The sequence below is a fragment of the Genypterus blacodes genome, unplaced genomic scaffold (assembly GCF_046128005.1).
Source record: "Genypterus blacodes isolate CSIRO-AG114 ecotype Tasmania unplaced genomic scaffold, CSIRO-AGI_Gbla_v1 ptg000067l_1, whole genome shotgun sequence".
In the NCBI taxonomy this organism is placed as follows: domain Eukaryota; kingdom Metazoa; phylum Chordata; class Actinopteri; order Ophidiiformes; family Ophidiidae; genus Genypterus; species Genypterus blacodes.
Window position 1 is genome coordinate 16,529,932 of NW_027466879.1, and position 21,785 is coordinate 16,551,716.

Sequence of the window (21,785 nt, forward strand, 5' to 3'; positions counted from 1 at the left end):
CGCTTGTATGGGCAACCATTTTTGCTGGCACCTATACTGATAACATTATCACTCAAACAGTATAAATCCTTCTCACTTACTTGTTGCCTTCAGCACAAACCCATTAATATGTTCTTTATTTTCCTCTCTCCTTTCCTACTCTAGGGTCTAATCAATTCACTGGGCGGATGCAAGACTTTAGATTTTATCCTGCCACTCTAACCAACAGGTGAGTTGGACAGAGTAAGATGGGATAATCATACAAGAATCACAGGAAAGGAATGTTGAAAAAAGGGGGAACATGGTTGCTTAAGGCGAATATGCAAGCATTGATCTCTTAAGAAACTGAGTTATGGATAGAAGAATAGAAATGAGGAGGATTGAAGTGATAGGAGGGCATAATGTACTGATAATGGAAGAGTGGAAAAAGGAATAAGGGTAAGGCTGTTCAGTGCATCTTAGGATCCATGCTGCTTCCAGAGGATTTGCCTGAGAATTCAATAGAAAGCAATTAGTGTTTTGCTTCCCAATGATGTACTTTACACAGTGACGACGTGCAGCTTACAATTTTGTCTCAAGATTTTGTCTCTTGAGGACATTATGCCTTTGATTTTCTAATTTGCACTAAATGTTGAGTCAAAGGCCCATCAATCAACTACTACTTTTGTGTAATTTACTCTCATAATTGAATTGTGTTCATACTTTCATAAGAAAAACATTTTACTCCCAAATTCAAATGATTGTTGACAATCCAATCTCCCAAACCCAATACAATCCAATCTAATTTGTTTCACTTTCAGAGTCCTTGCATTTGCATTTGCAGAGAACAACACAGATGATAAAGCTTATTGTACTTTAATATTTCGTACGCTATTTTCTCTTCATAGGGAAATTGTGGAAGTCTACTCAGGGGTCCTGCCCAATCACCATTCCCAACCTGAGTGTCGCTGTCCTCCGAGTCACCCCAGGGTGCACCCTTTAATTGAGCGGTACAATATTACAATAGTGTACAGAAAATGTTAAACGTTGCTGTATAATCTGTCTGCACCAAAGCTTTACAGAACAAATCATGTCAAAAGGTCTAAATATGAGTGTGATATGTTAGTTGTTTTTGTTCGATTTGTTTCGATTGTTGTTTTCTTGTGAAGATATCATAAATCAATCTGGATTGATTAGAGACAATATTTATATTAATTTAATATTACGTAAAGCACTTAATACATGTATGTAATAAAAACTTACAAACCATAATTGTTACCTTCAACAGGTACTGTATTCCCAATGCTGTGGAGGACACTACCAATGACCGAGTCCTAAGACTGAACCTTAATGCCCATCCACTCAGTTATATCAATGACCAGGACATGGGCACCACCTGGATCTCTAAGGTCATGGCAACACAGGACTTGGATGAAGGACTTATTATCACGGTGGATTTGGTTAATGGACAATACCAGGTGACACATTAAATATGACACACCAACACACACATTCCACATAATAGGGAACAGAAAAGGTTTTATTTTGTCTGTATGTGTCACACTGTTGAAGAATGCAATAGGGATGCAGGCTATTGCAGGGGGGGAGGGGGTGGGGGGGGCACGGCAAGGAAAAACAATGACGGGCGGGGTGCGTAAGCTTCACAGTTTGCGCTGCGATCAGCCCATCCAACGGATGGGAGCCGCACGTCAGCCGGCAAAGAGCCGTGATCCATATGCCGTCATGGAAAGAGCCATAAATGGCTTGCGAGACATAGGTTCCCGACCCCTGCTCTAGGATCTATTTTCCGATTTTTTAATATGTTGGATTTTGGTGACCAACTGAGTTAATTGAATTGATTGAGGAACCACACATTCCTTCCCATGTGCTGTATCTTCAAACACACACGTCTTCCATGAGGCATTAGAGTTGTAAAATACCATGTCATAAGGTTTTGGCATGAACTTCCACACTTTTTACACGTCTGCAACCCAGGTCTGCAACTGTAATGCCCTACAGATCAGTATAACATACTGTACCATTGACTTCTACCAACCCTCTCTAAACTGAGGTTTCAACTTTAGTTTATTAAAAGTTATCATGTCAAGATTTACTTTCAGAGATGTAAATGAGGCTGCAGGCTATTTACAGGACAGTATCTGTCTGTCTGCACCTGTGTGGGCAGTGGACAGTAGTTTTATCCTTTCTAAGCACTGCACTGATAGACAGAGTGGGGAGAGGGGGGATGTCGCTGGATTTGGTGTTTGTCAACACTTGGGGCTCATCCCTCTTCTCTCTGAAGTGCCTGTGTGAGTGTGTTGCCGTATTTTGGGAGCTGTCCTGACTTGGTCGCTCAACTCAAGTCCCTAGATAAAAGACCCTTTCTGAAGTTTGTGTGTATTTGTGAATGTGTGCAGTAGTGCTGGCTTAATGCGCTTCCTGCTGTGTGACCTAGTGTTCCAGTCCATACTGTAGTGGGGCAGATAACACATAACAACACACACACTTACTACTACAATCACATGCACACACCTACAATCATACACACAAATGCACAAACACACACACACACACACACACAGAGAAAGAGCGGGGAGGGAGAAAAAAAAACAGGACAAAACTGCTTGCCCAGCTCTTGCAAAATGTGCCATCTGCAAACCCCAAAGCAGATATATTTCCACTTTATTTATACATGTAACATAGATTGTAATGATGATTGTAATAATTTGTTTGCTTCATTATATTATTTGAATCTTCAGTTTTTTTATTTTCATGCAATTTAATGATGAAGTCCATATATATAATTTACTGTAACTGGTTCGGATTACTCTTTCTCTACTGCTCTATTCTAGGTGTTCTATGTTATAGTCCAATTTGGTGGCCCATTGCCAGAGTCAGTTTTGATACAGAGACGGAGTCTTGACACAGGATCACAGAATGGCACCACCACAGAAGAGCACTGGACCAACTGGCAGTATATGGCCAGAGACTGTAGTGTGTTTGAGATGCAGATCAACGGGCCTTTGTCAAGACCAGACTCTGTCAATTGTCTGCAGCTTCCAAGGTACGTAGCATGTTTGTGTTTGACATTGTATTGGAACCACCACAATATCCCGTACAAATTTGGAACATTTGAATAAAATATACTCGAACATAAATTATTGATTGATTGTACTACGGCACTGATCACTATCACTATCAAGATATTTCCATTAAGACCAGATCTCACGCAGTTCTTAGCTCACTGTTAAAACAGATGATGATGATGACAAGTGTTGATCTGGGCCACTGGAGACAGCAATTAGTCAGTAAGTGTGTTTGAATCTTTGCAGATTGGACTTAAGTCGTGGATAGGCTTTCTTTTGAGTTTCAATAGGTGGGTCCTGGCTCCCCGTATCTCTTACTTTGTTGTGGAAAACTGAAAAAAATATCTATCTATCTGTAGTTAACATTATATATTATGAATTACCTCCATGATTTTCTGTACTTTTATCCCATTGGTTAGTCTAGGCCTGTTCTATGCAGACACACACACACACACACACACACACACACACAACACACACACTAATCTGGCACTGTTTCAGTGAGTAGATTGATAAAGGCTAACCACCTACAGCGTTGCCTTGGCACAGTGACCAGTATCGGGCACTAGATTGGCAGTAACTAGAGCCCTGGATTTGGAACATAATCTAACAAACACACGCTCACTAACATAGTCTTGCTTTACTAGCCCAGATCAAGGCAGACATTGGCAATAGATACAACAGGTATACATTAATCACAGGTCATGTAGACATTACTTATGTTATACATGATTCAGAAATGATAACATAAACATCTTTCCTGGCTCAGTTACACATACAGTATTATTGGCATATGAATAGTTGAAGCTCACATTGGTAATATAATAACACACTTTGTAACATTAGTTGTGATAATTGATGACAATAACAAGTGTGACAAGAACAAGAAAGTGTTTAATTTGATTTTGCAGGATTTTTTTGTGTGTATTTGTTGTGTTTTTACCTACTCTGCCTGACTGCTGCATGTCAAGTTTATCTCTATTATGTAACACATTTATATCACCATTCATTACCATTCTGCTTCAGGAGTGCCACTATCACAATTTGAATATGAATATGATATTGCTAAAACTTAATCAAAAAAAATAATCCTTAAAGATGTGTTTTACATGATCTACTTTCAAAAATATTTTATTTTGTGTTCTCAAATCTTTGCTTTGTTGATCTTGTTCCCATGTTTATGCCCATGTGTGTATGTACATGTATTCCAGAGATGTGCCCTTCTCAGGAGGCAACATCACATTCAGCCTGCTATCTCCAGAGCCAAACCCCAGGCCTGGGTACAATAACTTCTACAACACCCCTGCCCTTCAGAAGATGGTACATGCCACACAGGTCAGGATACACCTGAGTGGACAGTACCACACCAGAGCAACTGCTGTGAACCTGGGACACAGGTTTTATACCATCAGTGAGATCACCATCAGTGGCAGGTGAACATGCAGACAATCCCCTCTTATGTATCTACTCCTTAAATTTGAAGCCAATTTTGAAGTTGTGCTTCAGATACATTAATTCAACGGAAATTCTCAATCTAGGAATTATTTAGGTGTGTAAAGATATGGTTTATTCAAATGAATTGTTGAATATCATGACTACCATTTTCACTAAGGAGGGCCTTTAAAATGATCTTTAGTCAATGTATGACAACCACATGTGTGAAGTGCCGTCTAGGACACAATTCATGTTACATTCACACACTCACTACTGAGCCCACACACACAAACCGATAAACGTTAAGTAGGGCGCGTTGGCCAAGCTGTTGCTAGTGAATAGAATTTTATTTTATCTTTTAAAATGCTACTAAAATAGTACCAGCTAGGCCAATGCTTCATGCTTAAAGCCCTGCCTCTTCCATGACAAAATGACCTCTCACACACACTACTATCTTGTCGCTCATTCATACAGGTACAAGTCCTAAAAGACACTTAGAGGCTCTCTTATTCACATACAGTATGTATGATGCACATAGTGATACATTTGCGCTTTCACAAGCGTGCATGCGTGTGTATGTGTGTGTGTGTCCTTTGACAAGTACATGTGTGTGTTTCATTAGTGTATATGTGGGAGGTTTCTCATTTGTGTGTTTCAACAGGGCGTAGGCGGCACTTCATACACATGAGTTGCATAATTCCAGTTGAATGAGTGAATTGCCACTTCACACACTGGTCCAAATTTGATTAAGCATTATGATTGGCTGAAGAAACATTTAGATCTTTTAACTGCCGCTTTGTTAAAATAACGTGTAACCACAAATTGATGTGTGGGAAATAATTTTGACACAGACTGTTGAGTTTTAGCAGAGCTTTTCTGAGAGTAAATGTGAACACATCTCTTCATTAGAATGACAGAGTGTTTTTATGACTGTGATAATTATAGGATTATGCAGGAGGCAATCATCTCTAACTCTTTCTCTCCCTCCTCTTCCTCTAAGCTGCTTTAATTAGTATCTTGTTATACTGAAGTGGGGGAAACAAAGATTTAAAGCTGCTGAAATCTCATAGTGCATTCCTCATCCCGGCCTTCCCCCCTTCATTTCTTCTTTATCTTTGTCTCTTCTCTCTTCATTCTGTATATAAGATGTAGATAAGTGTTTTGGCAAAAGACATACATGTATCACTCCTGAATGTGTTTATTTTTGTGTGTGCTTATATCTGCACATATGAGCATTCTTTATGTGTGAGATATAGATGCACATCTGTTTAACACAGCATGATATAGCAATGACATACAGTATCATATTTTTTAATGAAAACGTCATTGTATTTGAATATAATTAGATTTTCTTGTAGGTTTACTCAGTTAGCCTTGCCTCATATACTGCATAGCTAACCATCAAGCAGATGCAAGAAATGTGTCAACACATGTGCCGGTATTTGTGACGTTACAGTGTTTTTAGTCAATAATCTATTATTAATTATACAATTATATGACAGAGCCATTATTGGAGGACTGTTGGGCCTGGGTGGAGGTATGCACTCAATGAGTGCCCCTCCAGTTTGTACTGTGAAGCACTAAATGTGTGTGTGGGGATATGACTCAACGTGTCTTCGACTGAAACAATATTTGCAATCATAACATTTTTCAACAATAACATTAGTTTCCCAGGGCATGTGTGTGTTCCTTTTTTCAGAAATTCTATCACACAATGTTTGTCATGATATACCACACCCAGATTATTTTGGCTGGTCCTTCTTATCATAAAGTCAAACCAGTCATATGTGTTTAGAAGGAAAAAAAACTTTTCTCTGCCTGTCTCTCACTCCCTGTTTAGATGTGAGTGTCATGGCCATGCAGACCACTGTGATACCAGTGTGACGCCATACCGCTGTCTCTGTCTGCCCGAGAGCCACACGGAGGGAAATAACGTGAGTAATGACCACCCCAGAAAAACTCTTTTTTAAAGTTATCACAATCCCGTGCATATGATTTTTAATCGTCAACAAACTCATAAGCCATCACACCAAACTGTTCTACAATGTGTGTCACCTTATTAGGTTATTAGAGGTTATGGTCCATTTGAACTTGATACAAAGTGCCATTCCTGACTGAGAATTTTATTCATTACCCATTATTGGATCAATGCCTTTATCAATGTTAGTATTCGATCCAAACTTATGTATGAAGTGGCTGTGAACACACACTAAGCACACACTAAACACACCCCTAGGGATAGCCCCTTCAATGTCTTAGTTAAATGGTTTCATTCTTAACGAGAACGAGACGATTTCTTTAATAAATGACACACACACTAACACATGAATCTGTGAATCTGACATTTTAGGTAATGGATAGCTGACAGTTCTGCCAAAGAAGACGCTGTATGAAATATTTAAGTTAACTTTAAGGCAGTTTTCAGACTGAGATTCTACACTAGAGTTTGACCTTTTCGTTTGGCTTATCTAGAAATGCTTAGGTGCTAAGCAAAGTGCTAAGGCGCGACTCTACGCTGTAGAATGGTAGGGAAACCCCAGGTAGGCATTTAAACCACAGCATGTATTCATACACCTGCATGCTACAACATCGTGACTCAGGTTTTCTATGTGTACCATCACCCTTTGACCTGGCCTACTCTCGAAAAAGGCCTAATACGACCTGCAGCTTGTTGTAGGCATCACCCCAACAAAGCCTTCAGTCAGTCAGCAGTCAGCAGTGAAACGTTAAGTATGACTACTCCGGCAGGCTGCATTATTTACTACTTATCTATCATTCATACGCACGCACATGTGCACATGTATTTGTACGTGTGTGCTTGAAATACTGTTCACTTGCTCCTTTTACCTGAAACACATTCCAACAACAAGTCCTTAGAAAAAATGAAAGCTCAACAAAAGAGCACAAACACATAGCTGGAACTGGTCAGCATGCTGCCCCCACCCCCCTATCAATTTCTGCGCTCTGTATTTGTCTTTTCTCTCTCTAAGTCCCCGTCCGGTGTCCATGCTCCCCTCTTTGTCGATCACTCTCTCTTTCCTGCTCGTCTCTGTCTCTCCCGGGTCTCAGTTTAAATAATGTCTCAAATCGACTAGAACAATGACAGTCCCACAGCATGCATCTCTAATCAGCTCTCCTTTCTCTCTCTCTCTGTTTGTCTTTCTCTTCATTTCTCAACCAATTTGTAAGAATTTAAGTCATAATCTCTTCTCTTTTAACATTTTTTAAAATGTTTTAGCCTACCCTGGTTTGGATATCTGCTGTTTTGCAAATCTTTTTTATTCCCTCCCTCCCTCCCTCCCTCTCTCTCTCTCTCTCTCTCTCTCTCTCTCTCTCTCTCTCTCTCTCTCTCTCTCTCTCTCTCTCTCTCTCTCTCTCTCTCTCTCTCTCTCTCTCTCTCTCTCTCTCTCACTTTGTTTTAGGTCCTCATATTTTAACTGTTGAAATCAGATACATGGATATATTGTATACACTGCTCATTCCTCTCTACATGAGCTTCACTACAACAGAACACATGTGTGCTATGCAGTGTTTTTTTCTGTGCACCTTTGTGTCTCATCATTTACGTGTCTTCCTGTGTGTGTGTTTGCGCGTGTTTGCGCGTGTGTGTGTGTGTGTGTGCACGTGTGTGTGCACATGTGTGTAAGTGCATTTTTTTTTTTTACCTGTCTATGTCATCTCTCACTGGGTGAATATTCAGGCCCTTTCTTCTGTCTGTGTAATATTGGAGCATAAAAGGCTGTGGGGAATATTACCGTTTAATATTGCATGCGTTCTGTTGACTTGGATTGGCCTAGCACCATGACGGATGTTGTACTAATCTGCAAAATTTCCATAGTGACATTAAAGTGACAGAAATGCTCAGACATGTGTCAAGATGATCAACGGGGTCCTCGGAAGATACACTTAAACACACACACGTGCATTTAAACTTGCATGCATGCAAACGCACACACACGCACATATACACACAGTCTCCTACTTTCTCACTCCGTCTTTTGATTCTCTCTTATGTGCACTATGTGTCAGATTTGATCTCTCACTCTGTCACTTTGTCTCTGTATGTCTCTCCACAATTGATGGATTCAGTCATGTTTGAAAGCTATATCATGCAGTATATCGCATTGTACCCCGCATCACACAGTCTCTCCTGTGTTGTCTGTAATTTCACAGTAGAGAACAACATTTTGGGGATAGACTTGTCTTGTGATATTGTCAGAGAAGTAAAAATACATCTATTTGTTAAAACACATGAACACTCAACATTTTCTGTTCTTTTAAATCACCCTCTACCCAAGTCCACACCCGCAGGAATAAGGGATAGTTTCATCAGACTGTGTAGCCGCAGGCTGATTGTAAATGTGGGCTTGATGTCAATCAAAGAATTGTGTAAGTCTTAGTGTGTGTGTGTGTGTAAGTGTTTATGTGTCATCACAAGAGTTCAAGCACATAGATCAAGTCCAATCAAAAGTTTTTCAGACCTGAGGAGAAGACTCAAAATTGATGGTCTAAATGAGATTAGGATTAGGTGAGATTAAATTGCTGTCCCTTCACAATTTCTAAGCAATTTGTGTTTTGTGTGCAAGTCTGTTCTAAATTTAAGACACCGGGTGTTTCTGTTTCTGCTTGTGGTTGTGTGTGAGTGCAACTGGCGTGCGTGCGTGTGTGTTTACTTATGTGCGTGTGATAGATGGTTATGGCTAGTGACATTAAATAGGGTTGTCCAGCATTTCTGTTGCCAAAGTCTGCCTCAACAGCAGATTTTCACCTAGACTGGGGTTAACTGGGTTAACTTTGCTCACACACACAATGCTTGAACACACAAACATGCTCATGCACAACACACACACCAGTGGCACGACCTTTCCAGTGAGAGCGTGAAATTGGTCATGGCATTTAGGATAAGATGAGTTGCCCCAGCAGATTAACACTCTCTCTCTCTCTCTCTCTCTCTCTCTCTCTCTCTCTCTCTCTCTCTCTCTCTCTCTCTCTCTCTCTCTCTCGCCCTCTTTCTCCCTCTCTCTCTTTCATGAATGCTTGTGACAGGCCATCTGAATGTCCACATATCCATTATGGTAGCTCCTCACTCAGCAGGTTTTGTTAAAACATTCACAGGGAAAAGAAAATCTAATCCATTCCTCTGCTTAGCACACCTTTCATATACATGTGTTGACTGTTATCTTTTTAATGTGTAAAGCCAAAAAAAAAATCTGGAGACTTGGGTGGAGAAAAAGGCAAATTTGTGATACATTTCAGGTGGTTTGTTTCTGAAACACCATTAAGCACATAACATTTGTTGTTTGGGTACATATTTCAGGTCCGGAGTGATAATGACCTTAATGGGCTAATGACGTGCTCATATTTCTGTGAATGTAATAGACGTGCAGTATATTAGAAATATACGTAAAGGTTATACATCACACAGAGACATCACACAGCAAAATAAAATTGCTCGTTTATCTCTGTCAAAAACCTAGCTGGATTAACAGATTTCACTGGACTTCACTCGTTCACTGACCTGAACTCTGACCTCAGGGTGGAGGTCATCTGGGTGGAAAAGTTAGGATATCTTCATAGCAGAATTTCTTTTCATCAGACATAAAAGTTGTCACCTGGCCCCACACTTTCTCTCAGTATTGCAAACAAATGTTAACAGGCTCAGCTTTAGATAAGGCTGGCTAATTAAATTCAAATGAATACTAAGTTCCTTTTTGATTCACTAGGATTTACCCCTTAAAGGTCAATAATTTTGTGGTTTAAACATTTAGTGAGAGTTTTACTTTACTGGTACCGCCTCATTTAATAAGGTTTTAGCTGGATGATAAGTTGACAATATTTTAACCAGTGCGTAGAATTAAAACCATGTAAACCCAATGTGGCTAATATGTCCTCTTTACCACTTGTGCGCGGCTGATGGAGCTCCATAAAATCCTTTTATATGGAGAAGAGAATGAATGTGTGCACTCTGCTTTTAACTCCCAAACTCCAGTCCCAGGACTAATTAGCAGGCTGGGAGAGAGGGAAGGTAATGCAATGCTGAAAGAAAAGAAAAGAGAAGAAAGAAAAAAAAAATCCCTTTCATTTGGTATGCTAATATTTCCTGCTCACATACTCTCCATAGCTATGAGAACAAGCAGTTGGGGGACAGTACAGAAGAGGGAGAGATGGGAAAAGGGTGATTTCTTTGAGATGGTGAAGAGTACGATTGGGAAGGAGGAAACGGATGTAGGAAAGAAGAATTAGATGAGGAGGGAGGGAGATGTGGTAGAAGAGAAGGGAAAACGCACTACCTCTCCCCTTCAACCCATCCCCAACTGGGTGAGATGAAGAGCAGTATGCAGTGAGAGCTTTTTTCAGACGTGTGGAAATAAAGTCACCTTTCATATGTGAAACGATTAGGCACGTACGACGAGGTAGACACGCAGGCAGGCAGGAAGAAAGACAGATGGGTAAAAGGACAAACACAACACAGACAGATGTGGTGGACAGACATAGGTAGGCAAGACAGCAGCAGTAGACAGACAGCATGCAAATCGAACAGCCCACTGCTATGGAATTACATGTCCCAAGACATGCGCTTGTGTGTGTGTGTGTGTGTGTGCGTGTGTGTGTGTGTGTGTATTGCATCGTCCAATGCTTGTTTATTGTCTCATTCGTTTGCGCCTGTGTGTAGTGCTTTGCATGGTTGTGTCTCCAGAGATCCTCCTGCTGCTTTATCAGGCCCTGTTAATAATCACCGGGAACAGCACTCTGGACACACACGCACACGCACACACACACACACACACACACACGCACACAGATGCAAACATAGAAGAAATGTGCGTGTTCTAGAATGTTCTTAGTAAATATACACACAGTGCTTATGTATGGCCACTGCAAGCGGCAACCTGACTACTGTCAACTTGACTTACATCAAATCAGAAGAATGTAATGCATTTATTTAAGCATGAATCAGAAAAAAGGCCTACATTTTATGGCAAATGTATGAAGATTTAAACTTAAAGCAAGTGTGAAGAATGAAAATATTGGTTAAGGAGGATACGTTCAATTATAAATTAGCAAAGTGTAGGCTGTAAAAACGTGTGGTTTTTGCGTTCGTTGTCTTACGCTGGCAAACTGAAAGACCAATAGAAGACCTTTTACTTTCTACTATTGAATTCAATGTTTGTCATTTTGAGGCTAATGTCATCGCACAGTGCCCTGTCTTCCTTTAATGCTTGCACGGATGGGAGCTATTTTTATATTTTATATATTATAGGTCTTCTTTCTCACCCTCCTCACACGTTTTGCTCAGACAGTTGTCTTTTTTTTCTGGCTTGTTGTCCATTCCTGCTTTGTTTACAGTAAACCACTATGTGAACTGAATGGGAATTTTTTTCCCCCAGCTGTTCATGCAGGTTTCCGACATTCTTGAATTTTCCTCCTCTTCCTTTCCAACAGTATAGTATATAGGAACTTTCCCTTGTGTTGCCATCTCCCCTCCCCCCTACTCCGTGTGTCAAACATAATAGGCCCATTGCAGGTCTGCGTGTGTCACACATGGGAGGACCTCCTGTGTTTTTTAATACATTTTTAATCCTGCCATTTGATGCCCCCCTTGTCCACCATAATTTGTACTGACTGCTGAACAAAATCAAAGGGCTTGTACTTGCTGCTTCTCGCCTCTGCTCCTCTGTGCTACAAAAAGATGCATTTTTTATTTCCTTTCTTTCCCTTCCTCCACCCTTACACACACCTCAGTATGTTTATTTTGACATGAAAGCGGGCCTGTGTGAGAGGGTCGGCTGTTGAAAATGACTTCTCATTAGCAGTCTGATTTCCCTATGCAGTGTGTGCGTGGTGTGTGTGTGTGTGTGTGTGCGTGCGTGTATGTGTGCGTGTGTGTAAATGTACCGGCTCCCTTTTATATAGCAGATAATACCTCTGTGTTTTCTATTCAGCTGTGTGTATTATTCTTTTCTCTCTTAAGATTCAGATTTACATGGACCACTGATTTTCTCTTTTTAATTTCCCACCCTATGTCATATTCTTTCTCTCCATCTTACTGTCTCATTTTGTCTTTGTTCTATAAAAGAGAACATTTCACTTATGGGACAATTTTTCGATCCATCAGACACACACACACACACACCTATTTTCTGTGTAGTGCACACATTTTAATGTGCATTGAACACATTTAACAAGCTAAACTGAGGTATAATACAGTAATCCACAATCCATCTACAACATGAAACACACATAATTATTTATGTTGTACACCCATATGGTGTAAAGCAGCACTAATTACTGCTTTAAACCTCTTTATATTGGTGTTGAGTGAGTGTGCTTAATTCTGATATCAATAGTTTAATAATGTACTACCTATCTGGATTTGAGGGGGACATAAGGAAATAACCAAAGGCTGATATTTTTTGTCAAATAATGTTACCTTTTTTAAGATGGTACTGTCATGTCAGCTATGGGGTCAAGAAAAGGACAGGAGAGATGGAGATTGTGCTGAACTGAAAGGAGATTATGTGGAAAAATTATTGCTGAATTTCTGAGCTACATCACTCTATTATAGGCACAGAACTTCAAGTCATTTCCATGCTATTATTGTGTGTTCACTATTACAGTGTCAGCGTTGTGCACCACTCTACAATGACAAGCCATTCAGGGCAGGTGACCAGCTCCAGCAGATGAACTGCCGGACTTGCGGGTGTCATGGCCACGCCCACTCCTGTCATTACGATGTCCAAGCCGATGACGAACCAGATGAACACTATCGAGGAGGAGGAGGAATCTGTGACAACTGCATGCACAACACTATGGGTATGGTGACCACAGCACCAAAAGAATATTGGAGGCATTTCATTAAAACTCTGCATTGACTTTATGTATTTGTATGTCAGTCAGAAGCCCTTTTCCACTGGGACAAATAAGAATGTAAATAATCAGAGTTAGAAGTTTGAATGAAGTTTTGAAATTGGGCTTTTTAAGGATTCTCTCTCACCCTCTCTCTCTCCTCCCCTCTCTCTTTCTCTCTTCCTATTAGGTAAAAACTGTGAGCTCTGCATGAATGAGTTTTTCAGGCTGGAGGAATCTGATCGTACCTCAGCTGATGTTTGCCAACCCTGTAACTGTCACATTGCTGGAACGGTCAATGGCAGCAAGGAATGTGCTCAGGTATATACTTATACATAGTGAATTCTGTAGCTATTTGTCAGAAAATTAGTCTTCGAAGTATACTTTCCTGAAATTCAAGTATTTTTAGATGTTATATTTGTATTGAAGAAAGCATTTGACCTGACATTGAGAATACAGTTGTAGGACGTTTTGAGATTGTTTTTTTTATACAGAGCAGCTTTGGAACCCATTATGGGCTGTGGTGAGAGACAAAACAAAACAAAAAGGGAAGAAATCCCACCCAAAGACCCACCCCAGCAGTCACACAACCCCACATTCACACACACCCATCCTGACCTGCCTGCAATAGAGAAACAATTTGGTGTTCAAGTTTCCAGTCATTAGTATGGCATAGCCTGCAGATCTGTAAAGAAGGAAAGAAATGGTCGCCATTAGTGGTAGAACTTAAGTTTAAGAAAAAACATTGTATCCTTCAGCCATTGTGAGATAGAGGGAGGCATGAGGGGTTTCCACTGCAAAAGCAGACGCCCTCTGGCAAGCAGAGATGTGAAACTGATCATTTCTTTTTGCGCAGTGTTTAGATGACATAAGTTCAGTGGAGTTCCGAAGATGGCAATATGAGGAGAAGGTTTATACTGCGTTCCCAATATGGTGGACATTGTGTTAAAGTAACCAGACCAGTAATTGTCCTGGGGCAGAAGAAAAACATCTGGCTGATATTTTTTATTATTAAGAAACTACGTGTCTGTGTGGTACTTTTATGAAAGGGTACGATTTGAATTTGTCAACCAGGAAACATTCAGCAGTGAAGTGCTCCTCCCATGATGGCACTGGATGTATGATTTGTGGTTGCTGGAATCCACCTCCTCCTGCGCCTGTGTCTCACTGTTCTCTCTCTTCCTCATCAATCTGTTGTCTATTTCTTGCTGCTCCTGTCACATGCTGTGTGTCTCATCTCCAGGTAGGAGGTCAGTGTCTGTGTAAACCTGCAGTAACTGGCCGTCAGTGTTCAGACTGTTTGCCTGGTTGGCACAGCCTCCAGGCCTCGAATCCAAAGGGCTGCATCCGCTGTAACTGCAGTGACTTTGGAACCATCAGCACCCCAAGAGGAGGAGAACCAAGCTGTGACCAACATACTGGGCAGTGCAACTGTAGACCTCATGTCACAGGTAAGCATTATGTACTTTTGATTGTAATTGGAGGAAACTTGTTTTCTAAAGAAAGTAATGTGTTTGGTGATAAGATGCCGCTGTCCTCACCTTTTGCACTGCACCACTCAGAGATCAATTCAGTATTTGTTCTATTCACTCTGTTCTAGGTGATCTGTTTGTCAGTTGTAAGTTCCTTGGTGTGTCTGGTGGTCGTCTTATTCTATTGCATTTGTGACTGCTAAAAGTATATTCTAGAAAGACAAACATTTGTCGATGAGCAATAATAGTAGATTAAAAACAAACCATATTTTGTAAATGGATTACGTGGGCACATATGCAGTACGTCTACACCAAAACCTCCCCTATGGGCTAGTGAGCACCTCCTCTAAGCTGTGGCCTCAGTGGTGTTCAGAATACCTTTTGGAAACATGTTTGCCTTTTGTGGATGTGATTGAGGCCAACTTGTTTTTACTTATTTTTTATAAACAGCTTCTTTTTACACAGGCCATCAGCCACCCAGTTTCCTAGGTTTCACTTTATGAACAGTGCCAGTTTTTACCAGGGTCCAAGCAACACAGGCAGGACTTGATCCTAGTTTTCAATGTGGATGGAAAATCTTTTTTTCTGCATAGCAAAAGCAACACAAGTTCACACCCTGCAACAAAATGCAATACAAAATGTGCGTTGCCAAAAATAGTCTTCCAAAATGTCCTCAAGTAAGTTGCTAACCTATTCTTTTATGAGAACAGTTTCTCTGTTTAATTGTCCAGTAATGGCATCATAAGTAACGCATGAGGTGAGCTGCTCATAAGGGTGAACACAAAAGCAAAAATGGATTTATGCGCACACTGAATTAGGAATGTGTATTCTTACGCACACACACGCACATACACGCACATACACGCACATACACACACACACACACACACACACACACACACACACAAACGAGTACATCTATATCCTATGTTTTTGCCCGCGAAAATAAACAGGCTTTTCCACTAGCGGTGCTTCCAGCCGTTTTGTTTCTCTTCGCGATAAATGGTTTCACTCTCTCCCCTGTGTGTCTTTGAAGAGCAGACTCATATGAAATGCTAAACCAGCCAATGCTCCTTAACTCGAGGCATCATGGTTATTACTAAGCCTCACTGTCAAGGGCCTGTGGTTGCACGCATGAGTATGTATGCATACACAAGTCTGTCTATGTGTATGCGTATGTCAGAGGCAGAGTGTCTGGATGAGACTGTGAGTTCATACGCTTTAGTCTTTGCGTCGATCGTATGAAAGAGTTTCTTTGTGTTTGAACGTGTATAAAAATACACAGCTGTGTGTTTCTGAGTGTGCATTTGTGTGTGTGCTATCAAGGGCTAAGCTGGTGTTTAATTCTCTAATTCATTGCCAAGTTGATTAAAACAAACTGCTGCAGCCTCTTGTATTTTTCACACTCACTCACACTACAAGACCCACTTTCGCTTTTTTTCTGTCCTTGTTTGTTTGGTTGCTCCCACAGGTATTTTTCAGAAATGAGATTTGATTATGGCAATTTATTACCGCCAAGCTGATACTTTGAGTAGAGCTGTGGCAGGCACGCTTCAGAAGGAGGGAATTGAAATGTGTGCGTGCAGACAAAGATACGCGCATGCAGACGCACACACACGCACACACACACACAGACTCATAACAAGGTGCCAGAGTGCACTGTGTACATAATAGTGTTTGAAATGGTGATGCATGAGCCTGTTAACCAGCTGGCTACTGATAAAAGGGCTGGGCCATGTCCCTAAAACACACACACAAAAACACACATTTACATGAGCAAGCTCACACACACACACACACACACATGGTTGCCCACCCCAACACAAAATTACCTCCTTTCTATTTTGATTTAATATCTTCTAACACATTCTTTTATGTCTCTTCTCTTCTCTTCTCTTCTCTTCTCTTCTCTTCTAGGCTTAAAAGCACCCCACAGATCAAATGAATACTTTATATTTTTGCTCTGTAGGACCTTGCATCATTTTACTAATACGACTCGCAATGATAACATTTTCACATTCTAAGTTTCCCACCTTACTGCTTAAAATACAAATGTAAACAGTCAATGTATAATACAATATTTTGAAATCAGTGTAATTTTAGTATTTTGTAATCTGATTCCTTCTAAAGTCTGTACTTGTAACAGAAAACTGCTTAATGTCTCTCACATACGCAATACTGACTACAATTTATCACAGCATTGTTAGGCTTTTAACCATCAGTCTGTCAGCCTGCATATTTACCACCAACACACACACACATACACACACACACACACACACTCGCACACACGTCCCTGCACTACTATGAAATATGAGCTGTGGTGAGAAATACATTCATATCTATAAAATCATTAAAGTGGGCAGGCAAGGGAAATGCCAAGTGTCTGGTGCACACTGAGTAGGACACACACAGACACACACACTCTCATAAACGGCTGTGGTGACTGGGTTGCCCCCAGGCATCCATTTAGGGACAGATTGCCTGTCATGGAATACGTATGGCATATTCAAATAAGCCCTGCCTGCTGCACACTGCATATCATAGTTTAACTAGCCTTATAGCCTAACATCGCCACTTCAGTCATCATCCTACACATTACATTCAATTTTGGTATTTGTTCTAACATATTAATATTAATATTAGGAACTGAATTTTGGAATTATGTGAAACAATGGTGGCATTTAGAATTCAATCCAACAGATGACTCAAAACTCAAAGAAATATTAATATTAAGAAAATCGGATAATTTAATGCATAAATAGTGTAAATAAGAAGCAGCATTTAATGGCGGTACCCGGAAGGTTGAAACTTCGCTTTTTTCTAAGTTATTTTATCTCTGTTGGCTTTTATATAATATACTTTCAGAAATAATAAAAGGTTTTGAACTTTGGATGTCTGTTCATACTGAATTTGTGAGAACACGTATTCTTGCTCACATTGATGCGTAACAGTCAGAAAATAACTCATCATTTAACTACGTACAAGCCAAACTTTTGCAGATATACGTTTTCACCACCAAATCAACACTTTTTGCTTTACTTTTTTTTTTTCCAGCCAGATGGTAATTCTGTATTATTTTTATGCTCCTCTATCCATCTTTCCTCTCCCCTATCCCTTCTTTCTCTTTCCCACCATTCTTGTACTTCTTTAATTTATTTATTTTCTCACTCAGTGAAATTAAGTGTTTGGCCTTAGGTGAGTGATCCATCATATGTAGAGGGCCTGGCCCTAATGATGGCAGTTTTATACACTCGCCCACACTTTCTCTCACTTACACACACACAGGCAGGGGCATAGTACACACACACACATGCTCACGAACTGAGAAAGGGTAAATGCAAGCGTGCATCAATTCACTGTTTTCTCTTTCTGTCCCCCCCTTTCACATACTCGCACTCCAGGTCTTTTGTGTGACCGCTGTGAGTTTGGTTATTGGAATCTTTCCCACCCAGACGGCTGCCTCCCATGCGACTGTGACCCCCTGGGTTCGCTCAGCCCTTTCTGCGAGCCTGAAAGGGGGCAGTGTGAATGTAAGGCTGGGGTTGGGGGGCAGCGCTGTGACTCCTGTGGCAGTGGTTCTTATGGTTTAAGACTGGAGGGATCCTGTGCCCCCTGTAACTGTTCAGCAGAAGGCTCAGTACCTGGGATAGTTTGTAATCCTCACACAGGACAATGTGTGTGCAAGGTATGTTTTTTTGTTATTTTTTTGTAAGTTTGTAAATCTCAAATCAGAACCATATAACAGAGTGAATGGCATAGGTACATTTTACATACGTGTTCAAAATGGTATGTATTGTTTAGCCAACACAGTAATCACTTTAGATTATTCTTTTTTCTTTTCCTTTTCTGTACCTCCTATCCTTCCTCTCCTTTCATCTGTAGGAACATGTGGAAGGCCACCACTGCAACTCCTGTCGCCACGGTTACCATACCCTGGAGCTTCGAAACTCTCTGGGCTGTCTACCGTGTGTGTGCGATATAATGGGCACTGTGTCAGGCAGTGTATGTGATATGTGGACAGGACAGTGCCAATGCCAAGACGGGGTGGAAGGAGCGCAGTGTGCAAACTGTGCCCCCAACTATTATAACAGGAGTGTAGACATTCAAAGTAAGTATTGGTATTATTGTTTTTTATTGTAAGGCACTGCCGGACCAGGGGACGCTTTTCAATTGCAATGTTTTTTAATGTCCTGTCAGCGGGGTTGTCCCAGGGTTGTGTGCCATGTGCCTGTGACCCCAGAGGAACAGTGGTGGGGTCAGTCTGTGACAGCACTACAGGGCAGTGTGTATGTGTCCCCACTCGCCATGGTCCAGACTGCAGTACCTGCCGACCCGGTGAGTATGGATGGATGAGTGGTCAACCTGTCAAAAAGAGTCCCAGATAGGAAATATTTGATAAATATTAAGTAATAAAATAAAATTAGTCTTTCCAATCAACAAATGACTACATATATCAATCAATGAATTATCCAAGAATAAATACACACACTATATAAGAATATTGCTCAATATATTTTGAAAAACACCAAAACAATGGGCGGTAGTGATTCACTTTGAGTGCATATGCATGTGTATGTGCCCTCTGCCAAATTTGCAATCAGCAATTGTTCTGTCTGTGCCAGGTCTCAAAAACAGCACCATGGACGGGAAAGATTGCATCTTCACACTCATCGCACTTTAATTTCTGTATATGTATTAGCTCATGCAGATGCATTTCGGTGTGTATTTGTGTGTGTGGTCAGTCTTATGAGACCAGAGGTAACAGATGCTGTATTGTGTCAGTGATGGAGGTGGCCCATCAATATAGCAGTCAGGTTTACTGTAACACAAGCATGCACACTGATGATCCAAGCAAGTTTCAATAGATGGCTTGATGGATGGATGGTAAAAAGAAGAAGAGAAGTACACAAGGGAATCGTTATAATCTCACAAAAAAGCCAAAATCAAATAAAGCCAATATTCACTGCTGTTATGAGGTAACAGAAATGGACAATTTTGCCAGCATTTCTGATTATAGTTTCATTGTTTTTCCTTTTTTATATTCCATTATGGCAGCTCATTTGCCAAGCTCAATTTCAGCAAAAGGCAACATTGCCCATCTTAATTTCCTCAACTGCCAATGTGTAATGACAGTGTGTGTATGCCATGGAGAATTCTTTGTCCAAGTGGCTAAATGGAATATCTAATTTGTTTATTAGCTGCCAGACCTTGAGAAAAAATAAACTATGAATTGAGTTAGTCTTTAGAACCCAGGGTGCTTAATGTAGCTTTCCACACACCTATTATGTCAAACAGAGGACAAACAACACCCTCTAATGCTTATTACAGTAAAATGGTTGCCTCAAAATACTATTTCAAAGGTTTATTTCATTCACTTATTCTCTCTTTGCTATATAAGGAATTCAAACTGGAATCTATAGAATATTTTACAGTCTAAAGTTCTCAGATTTGATTTGTTTGAAGAATGGAGAATAGAAAGGAAACAGCAAAGAAACTGGAACTTTGTTTTGTGTCCTTTCCGAACAGGGTTCTTCCTCTTTCCAGATCAGAGTGTGTGTGTCGAGTGTGACTGCCACCCAATAGGATCATTACAGAATGGTTGCGATGTTCAAACAGGACATTGTGTGTGCAACCATTCCTCAGTGGGAGGGAGACGCTGTGACCAGTGTCGTGAGATGTTTTTCGGATTCAACCCTGGCCTCGGCAGGTAACCTACATGACTTGCACACACACACACACACACACACACACACACACACACACACACACAGATAAGCAGGTGCAGACTCTGTATGTTAAGACAGTTTACAGATAGGCAGGCAGACTTATGACTTACAGACTTAACATGAGTTAAGAGTTGCTTTGACCTTTACCGCTTATGTTTCTACCTCCAGGCTACCCACACACACACATTCATAATGTTATTGTACACACACATACACAAATTCTGGTGTACATGCTTACAAATCAGGTACACACGCAAACATGCACACGTCCATCACAACAGGGCATCATAACAGATAGATGGTCCACAAATGTGTGTGTGTGTGTGGGTGTGTGTGTGTGTGTGTGGTACACGAGAGAGAGAGAGACTGAGGGTGGTTTATGAACTGACCTTGGCTGATTGCGGCACTCTCCAGTGTTTAGACATTAAGGATGAGATCTGGCTGTGACTGAGATCTCCTCACACTGGAGAGGGGTGAAAAGAAGGAGGGAGGAAGTGAAACACATATCAAGAGTTTAGGTTAGGTAGAGGGTTAGAAAGGGAAAGACTGGAAGCAGAAGAGAAAAATAAAACAAGATATAAAAAGTAGTGACGCACGTCTTTGAAACTGTAATGACAAGAATGAGATGAAGATGAATAGAGGAAGAAGGCAAAGAACATGTGAAGAAGGATACAATACTGTATAACTTAATTTCTGCATTATCCTCGTATCACTGTCAATAGGCCTTTGAGTTTTTACACACCACTCATGTCACCACCTGCAGGCTATTCGTCTCTCTCTTTCTCTCTCTCACACACACACACACAGATGTATTTCTTTATCACACACTGCTCTCAAAAGTGGACTATTAGCTGCATTTAGTCCCGAGGCACAAATTACTGCAGGTTTACTCTGTCTTGTCCTCTTCTGTCTTTGGCTGTTTCTGTGTTTTGAGGATGATGAAAAGGAGAAAATGAGTGCAATATTAGTATTTCCTTTCTCCTTTCAAATGGAGTGAAGGTCGAGTCACAATGTTTGCGTGAACGTGCGTGTCCGTGTGTATCTGTATGTGCCTGACCTGTGTGTGTGTGAGCACCAGTTGACAGGACACATTTGTGGCTCTTTATGTGGCTGTGGATTTTCACACCGCAATAAATAATTGTAGCTGTGTGTGAGAGGCTGAGACAGAGCACGTGTGTTGCAAGAGGTGTGTGTGTGTGTGCGCGCGTGTGCTTGTGTGTGTGTGTCAGTCACCGTAATAGGGTTAAGGTAGTTTCAGT

The 21,785-nt window shown here is 40.8% G+C and overlaps 1 protein-coding gene across 1 annotated transcript in view; it reads left to right on the top strand.

Annotated features, from left to right (window-relative positions):
• Window positions 1-21,785, top strand: part of ush2a (Usher syndrome 2A (autosomal recessive, mild)) — a 169,448-nt gene that overhangs the window by 19,002 nt on the left and 128,661 nt on the right. The window contains 13 exon segments of the mRNA XM_076156076.1: window positions 145-208; window positions 867-968; window positions 1,247-1,436; window positions 2,811-3,022; window positions 4,256-4,477; window positions 6,319-6,412; window positions 13,097-13,292; window positions 13,516-13,646; window positions 14,569-14,776; window positions 18,202-18,485; window positions 18,683-18,908; window positions 18,998-19,135; window positions 20,327-20,507. Of these exon segments, the coding sequence (XP_076012191.1) occupies window positions 145-208; window positions 867-968; window positions 1,247-1,436; window positions 2,811-3,022; window positions 4,256-4,477; window positions 6,319-6,412; window positions 13,097-13,292; window positions 13,516-13,646; window positions 14,569-14,776; window positions 18,202-18,485; window positions 18,683-18,908; window positions 18,998-19,135; window positions 20,327-20,507 (2,248 nt within the window).